Consider the following 10,837-nt stretch of genomic DNA (forward strand, 5'->3'; position numbering starts at 1 on the left):
AAAATGGACATGTCTGACCATCAAAATGGACATGTCTGACCATCAAAATGGACATGTCTGACCATCAAAATGGACATGTCTGACCATCAACCTTCCTATTAGACAGACATAGTTCGCCAGTGCACCATGCACCATGAGAATGACCACCAACACGTGTCCGACATAGTTCGCCAGTGCACCATGCGCCAGGAGAATGACCGATACAATGTTAGATAAACATAAATTATTTCAAGGCCACTGTTACGTCAGATAAAATATTTTTTTTCTTTATCAGACACTCGTTTGATCTGAATGTTGTATTTGCTCAGAACTTAAATTTTTTTCTCATTGTCTTTTACAATAAGAATTAATAAGAATGATGCATTGGTTCAGAACTTACCATTTTTCCTAACGTTTAAAAACTTTGACCATTTTAAGAGAACTTCTTGTCTGAATTTATTTGTAAAATTATGTTTTAACCATCTGTAATTCTTTGTTCACAGACCAGCACATACTACATGTATTAATACGGATTTCAGTTGGGGATTGCTAGGTGTGCTTGTTAACTCACACAATCATTTCAAATTCTGTATTGCTATGTGTAGTTGTTAATGTATGCGATCATTTCAAATTATGTATTGCTATTTGGTTGTTAATTCATATGATCATTTCAAATTCTGTATTGCTATGTGTGGTTGTTAATGTATGCGATCATTTCAAATTCCATATGCACGTACCCCACCTGGGGCAATGTACAGGTATCCATCTGGTCACGTTTTTGTAGACCATTACCTTGAAACATGCATTACATAACACACATAATCATTGGCCGTTCTTATCTGATTACCCTTTGAGATTTGTGTGATAATGACGTAGGACTGATAAAACATACTGATTTAAAGAGAGAGCGAGAGAGAGAGAGAGGGGGGAGAGAGAGAGAGAGGTAGAGAGAAATTAACCTTGATCCTGAAGATATCTTTTCAGCTCTAGCCAAGACGTGGTCACGTTTTTACAAGTCACGTGTTGCCCGTATCAAAAGTTAACCTGCTGAACGTGAACGGGGTTATTTCAATATGTCCATATATGGTCATTGATGCAATGCTAGTGAGATTGTTATTTGATAACTATTCACACAGATGATACTGATGATTGTTTAATACCCTAATGTTATTATTCAGACAGACAGCACTGATGCATTAACGTTTACTATTCAGACAGACAGTACTGATGATTGTTTAATACATTAACGTTTACTATTCAGACAGACAGTACTGATGATTGTTTAATACATTAACGTTTACTATTCAGACAGACAGTACTGATGATTGTTTAATATTTTAACGTTTACTATTCAGACAGACAGTACTGATAATTGTTGAATACCTTAACATTCATGTACCATCGTGTCTAGTGCCAGTAAGTAGAATCAAGGTGTGCCATACCTGTCTGTGTACTTTTTTTAATTTTTGGAATTCTTAAGAGGAGAAATACAAAATAAAACGTGTTTTAATTACATAAGCCAAGAAGTCATTTTAAGTCTACGTACACGATTGCAGCCAGTTTTAACAGATATTTACGCCTGGTCTTTTTTCACCCCACACCTGGTCAACCCTCCCCCCCCCCCCCACACCTGGTCAACCCTTCCCCCCCCCCCCCCCTACACACACACCTGGTCAACCAATTCTGATGCTAAATGCTTCAAGTTCTCCTAAAATCAAGGATCCAATGGCTCTAAATTGTTTACGGTCAACACATGGGTAACATCACGTGATTGTAAATTGTAAAGGTCATCACGTGATTGTAAATTGTAAAGATCATCGTATTGTTAACGGTCATCACGTGATTGTAAATTGTGAACGCCATCACGTGATTGTAAATTGTAAAGGTCTTCACGAGACTGTAAATTGGTAACGGCCTTCAAGCACTAGAGAACACCTGAAGCGCCGTAAAAAAATATCACCCCTGCCTGTATTGTGTTTACTATGGGGGTGTGGCAACGGGTCATACGCGAACGATATCGAGGCCAGAACTCAAGGTCATAAACTGCTAATGTCGCACGTGGCATTAGAATCACATGACATGTTTATGCCGATTGTTTTTGCCATATATATCTGGGGACATTTTTTACAACGCAGTTTGTAATCCGTTTTAATTGCTTTTATATAGGCAGGGCTTTTCAAATATAGAGGTCAGAGTTCGTCAGTCGTCCGTGAGATATTAGTGTAGGTTGACTTACTGCAGAGTAGGAAAATATGCAAATAAGACATAAGGTAGTTGGTTATACCCGACAGTTATAAGGTCATGCTTTTTTGGACAGGTAGTAAGGTAATGCTATTTGGGCAGGTTATAAGGTAATGCTATTTGGGCAGGTAGTAAGGTAATGCTATTTGGGCAGGTAGTAAGGTAATGCTATTTGCAGGTAGTAAGGTAATGCTATTTGCAGGTAGTTAAGGTAATGCTATTTGCAGGTAGTAAGGTAATGCTATTTGCAGGTAGTAAGGTAATGCTATTTGGGCAGGTAGTAAGGTAATGCTATTTGGGCAGGTAGTAAGGTAATGCTATTTGGGCAGGTAGTAAGGTAATGCTATTTGCAGGTAGTAAGGTAATGCTATTTGCAGGTAGTAAGGTAATGCTATTTGGGCAGGTAGTAAGGTAATGCTATTTGGGCAGGCAGTAAGGTAATGCTATTTGCAGGTAGTAAGGTAATGCTATTTGCAGGTAGTAAGGTAATGCTATTTGGGCAGGTAGTAAGGTAATGCTATTTGGGCAGGTAGTAAGGTAATGCTATTTGGGCAGGTAGTAAGGTAATGCTATTTGCAGGTAGTAAGGTAATGCTATTTGCAGGTAGTAAGGTAATGCTATTTGGGCAGGCTATAAGATAATACAACCCAGAAAAGGCAAGGTAATGCTAATTGGGCAAGTGCATCGGTTAATTATGTCTGGCCTGTTGTATTATTACCTGTTGTCCATTACCAACGTCGCCTTACTTAAAAGAATACGAGTCAATTTTCTGGTGTGTGTCTGTGTATGTGTGTGACGCATCACTCTGAGTCATGTTTTGTATGAGTTGTATAATACATCACGCCAAAGACCAAATATCATCGACCAAATAATCGCATCAAAGACCAAATATAAAAGCCGTGTTTTATTAGGATCAAATAATGTCACATTTTATACCTCTAATAGAAACAATCTAGATAAAACAATTTTACCCCAAAACTTGTTAATTAAACTTTTTAACTACAGTTTGGTTACATTCTGAATGATAGAAGGCTGGAAAAAAAGAAAAAAGAATTCTAAATGTCGTTTGTATCGAATCTAGGCCAAGCTCAGCAGATCAGCTGTTAATAATTGGGCCTGACAGGGCCGCAAAAAACATGACGTCATCAGATGGCTCTGTTAGTTTACGTCGTGGCTTTATGCTGGGATAAAGACAGACTCTATGATAAACATGTTTGGGGCAGTATTTGGTGTACAATTGTCAGAACTTGTCTATGGTGTACAAGTTTGAGTCCATGTCTATGATGTACAAGTGTGAGACTGTCTATGATGTACAAGTTTGAGTCCATGTCTATGATGTACAAGTGTGAGACTGTGTCTATGATGTACAAGTGTGAGACTGTCTATGATGTACAAGTGTGAGACTGTCTATGATGTACAAGTGTGAGACTGTCTATGATGTACAAGTGTGAGACTGTCTATGATGTACAAGTGTGAGACTGTCTATGATGTACAAGTGTGAGACTGTATATGATGTACAAGTGTGAGACTGTCTATGATGTACAAGTGTGAGACTGTCTATGATGTACAAGTGTGAGACTGTCTATGATGTACAAGTGTGAGACTGTATATGATGTACAAGTGTGAGACTGTCTATGATGTACAAGTGTGAGACTGTCTATGGTGTACAAGTGTGAGACTGTCTATGATGTACAAGTGTGAGACTGTATATGATGTACAAGTGTGAGACTGTCTATGATGTACACGTGTGAGACTGTGTCTATGATGTACAAGTGTGAGACTGTCTATGATGTACAAGTGTGAGACTGTATATGATGTACAAGTGTGAGACTGTATATGATGTACAAGTGTGAGACTGTCTATGATGTACAAGTGTGAGACTGTATATGATGTACAAGTGTGAGACTGTCTATGATGTACAAGTGTGAGACTGTCTATGATGTACAAGTGTGAGACTGTCTATGATGTACAAGTGTGAGACTGTATATGATGTACAAGTGTGAGACTGTCTATGATGTACAAGTGTGAGACTGTATATGATGTACAAGTGTGAGACTGTCTATGATGTACAAGTGTGAGACTGTATATGATGTACAAGTGTGAGACTGTCTATGATGTACAAGTGTGAGACTGTCTATGGTGTACAAGTGTGAGACTGTCTATGATGTACAAGTGTGAGACTGTATATGATGTACAAGTGTGAGACTGTCTATGATGTACACGTGTGAGACTGTGTCTATGATGTACAAGTGTGAGACTGTCTATGATGTACAAGTGTGAGACTGTCTATGATGTACAAGTGTGAGACTGTCTATGATGTACACGTGTGAGACTGTCTATGGTGTACAAGTGTGAGACTGTCTATGATGTACAAGTGTGAGACTGTATATGATGTACAAGTGTGAGACTGTCTATGATGTACAAGTGTGAGACTGTCTATGATGTACAAGTGTGAGACTGTGACTATGATGTACAAGTGTGAGACTGTCTATTATGTACAAGTGTGAGACTGTCTATGATGTTCAAGTGTGACACTGTCTATGATATACCATTGTCATCATGGCTCAGACGAAATATCTTAAGTAGGTTTATGTATATATCACCTACTGCTTACACATCTAGGTCAGCTTACAAATCCTGGGTAGTCTGGCGGCTTACAGGTAAGCTTACATTAATATTTCCAATCTTTAGAACATTAAAAGGCTTTAATTTGAGCGAAGTTGTTTTAAATAAATTTAAGCAATGCGTTAAAAACTGATTTTTGTACAGGTTGTTCGATTACTAAATAAACAATATGAATAAGCCTGGAATTTCTGAATCTATTTTTTGTACTGACTCATTCGGTATGTTTGATTTTCCCAGTGTGACCCGTGCATCTGTTGCTACAAGTCATCGAATAGCTATTTGTACATCGATGAGCTATTTGTACATCGATGAGCTATTTCCACATTCATCGTGACTACAAATCACCTGCGGCTAAGTTACCTACAGAGTCTAATTATTATTTCTCATGGCTATATTTAGACCGGAACAAAATAATTTAAATGTAGATTTCGGGACATTTTCAAACAAAGCCTAACACCCTGAAAGAAGAGTTGACGTGGATATTTTTATGTCAAAGAAATCTGGTTGTCATCCCACCCCCTAATTACCCCCCCCCCCCCCACCTCCACCACCACCACTCTTGTCACCAAGGTAAATTTTGTCACATAAGACAATATTATCGCCACAGACCTCCGATATTGAAGCAATGGGTGGAACAAAAATAATAAAATAGAAATTCTAACAGGTTCTGGTCAATGAGTATAATTGAGAATTCTGTTATTTTGTGTTTTATTGATGTGACGTATGTTTTTGTTATACACCTATTCTATAATATGTAGATCTATAACACCAAATATGAATATAAATAACATCTTAACTTAATATAAGAGACTTTAGCTTTAGCGTCTGTATGTCCCATTATTTGAATCTAGTCTAGATCTAGTAAAGAACAACATTGGCATTGCCCTACAAGTACTCGTTTTAAAGACTGTAGTCCTACTTGGTTTTATCTAGATCTATATCTAGATCTATATCTTAATTATCCATATCCACATTAATATATATATATATATATATATATATATATATATATATATATATATATATATATTCACAAGAAGAGAGAGAAAGAAACTATTTCAACTCAAATGTCACAAGCGACATCGTCCGCGGAAAAAAAAAAGCGTAGGCTAGGTAGGCCTAGTTCATTGTTGTCCACAACGCGACTCTGTGATTGGTTGTTGTGTGAAATTTGGGACAGGCTACGTTCTCGAAACGGAGAGCTACACTATATATGCAAATAAGAAGCTTCGTGACACTAATCAGCAGTATTAAGCTGCTATATAAAGTATACGTACGCTCAGCCAGGATATAAACTGCGTCTTCTAAGATAGGATTGTAATGCACTTCAGGGTTCATTGAGTTTTGAGTAGGCCTAGCTGTGTGACTAAATTTGGTGACATCGAAACACACCCCCACAGCATTTCCGCATTACATTGAATCAGCTGACCGGCTTCACTTCTTCATACCAAAATGATCGACGTTGAGACTTTGACCAACAGATTAAAATCAGCGATGAAGTCATTGATAGTTGGCACTAAAGCTGGACCTGACTATTCTTTGATAATTGAAACAGATTTCGAACACGAAAAACACAAGTCTAAGTTAGGTGAGTTAAAAATATTGATGTAATCTAGATCTAGATCTAGAATCTAGATCTAGATTCTAGATCTAGAGTATTCTAGAGTAGAGTAGAGTCTAGTGCTAGATCTCTAGAATCTAGACTAGAGATCTAGGATCTAGAATCTATATCTATTCTAGATCTAGATCTATTCTAGATCTAGAATTCTAGATTATTATTAGATTCTAGACGATTGGGATTCTAGTATTTCTAGACTAGAAGATCTATCTAATCTAGATCTAGATTCTAGATTAGTTACAATAGCCTAATAGGCCCTAATACTTAATAATAGTAATACTCCACTAAGTTAGTAAGTAATAGATCTAGAATTTAGATTTAGATCTAGTAGCTAATCTAGATCTAGATCTAGTTGAAATGCAACCTTACTTACTAGATCTAGAATTCTAGATCTAGTCCAGATTCTAGATCTAGATCTAACTAAAGTTAAAATTAATTATAGGCCTATTATCTTTGGCCTGGCCTAGGGCCTACTTAATTAATAATTAATTATAGGCCTAGGCCTAATCTTAATATTATCTAAATGCCTCTACAGTCTACAGCATACTATTACTATACTATTAGTAACTATAGTATTACTATTTACTAGCTTAGTCCTGTAGAACTTTACTAGATAATACTAGATTAGATCTTGGTGATTAGTGGAAGTTTGATGTAGATTCTAGAATCTACTACTAGTAGTACTAGATCTAGACTAGATCTAGAGATGTTCAGAGCGATATTTCGAGTGGACCCTTTGTAGCAAAACGCTTAATCTACATCTAATTATTTTTATAAAGACCAGCATTCACTACTACTAGATCTAGATTTAGGTATAAATAATATTAGGCTAAATACAAATTATTTTTGTTTTCCTAAATTTTTAAACATTTTAATAAGCCTTTAACGTGGTTACTAAACAGTACCTCATCCCAGAGTTAAGTAAGTTTTAAAAGTTTAACCTGCAACTTAGATTATATGTTCTTAATCTTCGGCCTGTTTGAATCACTTTTGCTTGAGTATTTGTGCTTAAATTATTAAATTTTAATAACCTTAAAATTGTTTTATACTGTACATAAATATTAGAGTTACTGACTGATAGGCATTTTAGAAAGTAAAAAATCATTTCAAATGTGTACCTTAATTTAAAAAATAATAATATAATTTTCTATTTTTCACAGATGAAAAAGACCCAAACATGAATAGCTATGGGGACTTCCATGACACTTGTGAGTTTCAGACATGCCAGGCAGTTCAAAAAGAAATCGAGACTGCCATCAAAGAGTCATGTGAAAAAGAAAAGTGTTGTAAAATCATATTTCCTTCAGACTTAATTTCACGTATTTCACAAGATGTTCTTCGTATGTCAACGGCAGAGCCATGTGGAGTGAAAGGTTGTGCTATATACATTCTGCTAGAGGAAAAGAACAAAGCCAATAAGCTAGCAACTATTCTGGGCAACCCGCTGATACCCCCCACCTTTGAGATCTACCTGACTTTAAAAGAAGACAACAGAGGCTGGAGGAAATTACAAAAAGTTTACCTCACTATCAAAAGCTGCATTCAAAACACACACTGGACCTCTATGCCCAAAATTCTTTGCTCAGCCTATCAGTTAGAGAAGAGAAGATTATATCGGCAAATTGAACAGAAAACATATAACATTCGTACTGACAAATCCTAAGTTTTAAAGTGGCGGGAATGTGCAATTATTATTTTTTCAACAATTGTAGAATACTTCTACAAAAAACAATGCTTTCTATTTCTATTGCTTTTTGAAGTTCCGAATTTTAACGTATTTTCAAATTCAAGTTTCATTTGATTTTAATTGTTTTGTATTGCTTTTTTGTTCATGCCTTTTTTCATTCTTTCAAGTTTAATTATTTTTTTATATTCAACATGTTTAAGGTTTTTAATTTTAGTTTTTAAAAGTGTGTAAGAACTCCAAAAAAGATTTAAATGACAATCACAGTATTATTATAGAATGTTTTCCTTTGTGTAGGTTGTCCAATTTTTTATCTGATAGATATGTTCCTACATCTTTTAATTCTTTGCTGTAAATTTTTTTTAGCATTGATCACTTTCTGAACTTTAGTGTGCCATATTATTTTAACAAATGAGAGAAAACAACAATTAGACAATTGGTTAAATTGCATTAATAAACCCTTTTATTGATTGTGGTTTTACAGATGTGTTTCAGTGACTATATTTCTAGTTCATTTTTCTGTGCGCCCATAACTCTTTGCACGTTACATGAGAGAGTTACAGAATCTCAAAAATAAAAAGAACTAAAATATTCATAATTTTTTAATCACTTTTCCAATGTAGACTGATAAAATTATTTTGGCTTTGTGAAAATCTGCCTTAACTGACTGTGTATACATCTTTCTTGATGTTGAAAGATGTTTTAAATTAAGTAAAAGCATATTTTGTAAGATATTTCACTGTTAAAATCTACTACAAGTTTTAAAATGTTTTTATGCCTGAATTTGAAACCTTCACGTATATATGTTTTGAAGTGGAGTTTCGTTGATGTTTGACTTGATTCAATACGTCGCCTGTGATAATTTATATTTTAATATTTAAAGCTGCTACTGAGAGGGGAGGAGGGATTGTAAAGTTTGTATAATATATCATCCTCCCTCATTTCATGTACTCTCACATTTGAAATATGTTTTTATATGAATGTTGATTACAAGACAGTTATCCCATCACTTACCACGCTTGTCGTTAATGAACTTGATAATGGGTTTTTTTATTACTCCAAGTTTATACAGAATGAGGAAAGATTAGCTGTTGAGTTAGGGTGAGGAAAGATTAACTTCTGTGTTTTAGAGTGAGGAGAGATTAGCTGTTGAGTTTTAGGGTGAGGAAAGATTAACTTCTGTGTTTTAGAGTGAGGAAAGATTAACTTCTGTGTTTTAGAGTGAGGTAAGATTAGCTGTTGAGTTTTAGAGTGAGGAAAGATTAGCTGTTGAGTTTTAGAGTGAGGTAAGATTAGCTGTTGAGTTTTAGAGTGAGGTAAGATTAGCTGTTGAGTTTTAGAGTGAGGTAAGATTAGCTGTTGAGTTTTAGAGTGAGGTAAGATTAGCTGTTGAGTTTTAGAGTGATAATGGTGTGTAAGGTTTACTAGATGTATTATACAGCTTGATAACTTATGGATACATGTATTCAAATGTGAAATTATAAAGCAATAAATTAATTTTTATCAGACTGGTTTGACTATTGTTATTGATGTTGTGTATTGTATTAATAATAAAACAAAGCCAAGAGTTTAAACAATCAGCTTGTGATACAACCCGTCTAGGAAAGAAAACTAATTCAGGATTAAAATCCTTTAAGTGATAGGACTACAAATTCTGGTGCCATTTTGGCAACTTCTGTAACAAGTTTGTACCAAACCTAAAGCTTTGTGTTCTGTTGGACATGACCGGTGAAGGTTGAGAGAGATCCAGATGCATGGTCAAACTGTGATCTCTTTTTGGATAGTCACGGTACACTCCATGAGGATTTCACTTCTCTGGGTGCATCCATTATCTCTGGATGTATGATAATGTAGTGAACAATATTCAGTGTTACATGAATTCATGAACATTTCTATCTCAACAGTCAGGTAGCCAATGTAAGAAATTTAATCAACTTTTACTCTGGGTTTATTTGATACTACAAACCCATTTTTTTTTTCTGTACTTTTGTGATTTGGCAGGGTGTGTAGAGATAACTGAAGAGGTTTAAATCAGAAGCTTCCCCAAGTCTTGTAGTTGAAGTTGCCACAGTAGGGGATTCACCAAACGTATTTGTCCTATAATGGACAGTTTCTGCTAAAAGTAAGCCTGTCCAACCTAACAGGCCATGTGTGCTTTGGCAGTAACCCTGTATAAAAAAAAAATTCTCTTTAATTAGCAGATTAATTTTGCCAAAACCAAATTCTGAACATTATCTAAATTAAGCTAGACAGATGTTTTCGGTATTTCCTATTACTTATTTCAAACAATAATAAGGTAGATAACTCAACAAATCAAATGAAAATTTCTTAAGCTACAGAGTTATAGCTGTTGGTCCTTCTAGGAATACTTTTTAGCGCAATTTCCTTACAGGAATTGCGATTATTAACTCGTCATTTCTGGATGGATGGATGTGCGCAACTTTGAGTCGTATCTCCTCCTCAACGAAGCAATATCGAGGACTAGTTCCAAAAGCAAATATGTTAAGCAAGTTCCGAGGATGATTGTGGGCCAAAAAAATTCCCGGAATTCCTTCCTGGATTTCCCGGAAAAGCCAAAAAAAACCTCGAAAAAATGCAGTTTTTGGCAACCAGACCATTTAGCGACTTGAAACATTTACCAATCGATTCTTGCCATAATTTAGAACAATATTGCCGAAGAAAATTTTCAA

The 10,837-nt window shown here is 35.5% G+C and overlaps 1 protein-coding gene across 2 annotated transcripts; it reads left to right on the forward strand.

Moving 5' to 3' along the window:
• Window positions 1-6,297: 6,297 nt before the first annotated feature.
• Window positions 6,298-9,655, forward strand: LOC131932640 (DNA damage-inducible transcript 4-like protein). 2 transcript variants are annotated; one of them, XR_009384703.1, is made up of 3 exons: window positions 6,298-6,433; window positions 7,624-9,373; window positions 9,524-9,655. XR_009384703.1 is itself a non-coding variant. In XM_059289610.1 (2 exons), the coding sequence occupies exons 1-2, from the start codon at window positions 6,298-6,300 to the stop codon at window positions 8,124-8,126; spliced, it is 639 nt and encodes a 212-aa protein (XP_059145593.1). In that variant the 3' UTR covers window positions 8,127-9,655. The 2 variants fall into 2 exon arrangements, 1 of the variants encoding a protein (XP_059145593.1); XM_059289610.1 differs by having other exon boundaries at window positions 7,624-9,655.
• The last annotated feature ends 1,182 nt before the right edge of the window (window positions 9,656-10,837 follow it).

The sequence above is a fragment of the Physella acuta genome, unplaced genomic scaffold (genome assembly GCF_028476545.2).
Source record: "Physella acuta isolate Inbredline_101_S28 unplaced genomic scaffold, ASM2847654v3 ptg000011l, whole genome shotgun sequence".
NCBI classification, from domain to species: domain Eukaryota; kingdom Metazoa; phylum Mollusca; class Gastropoda; family Physidae; genus Physella; species Physella acuta.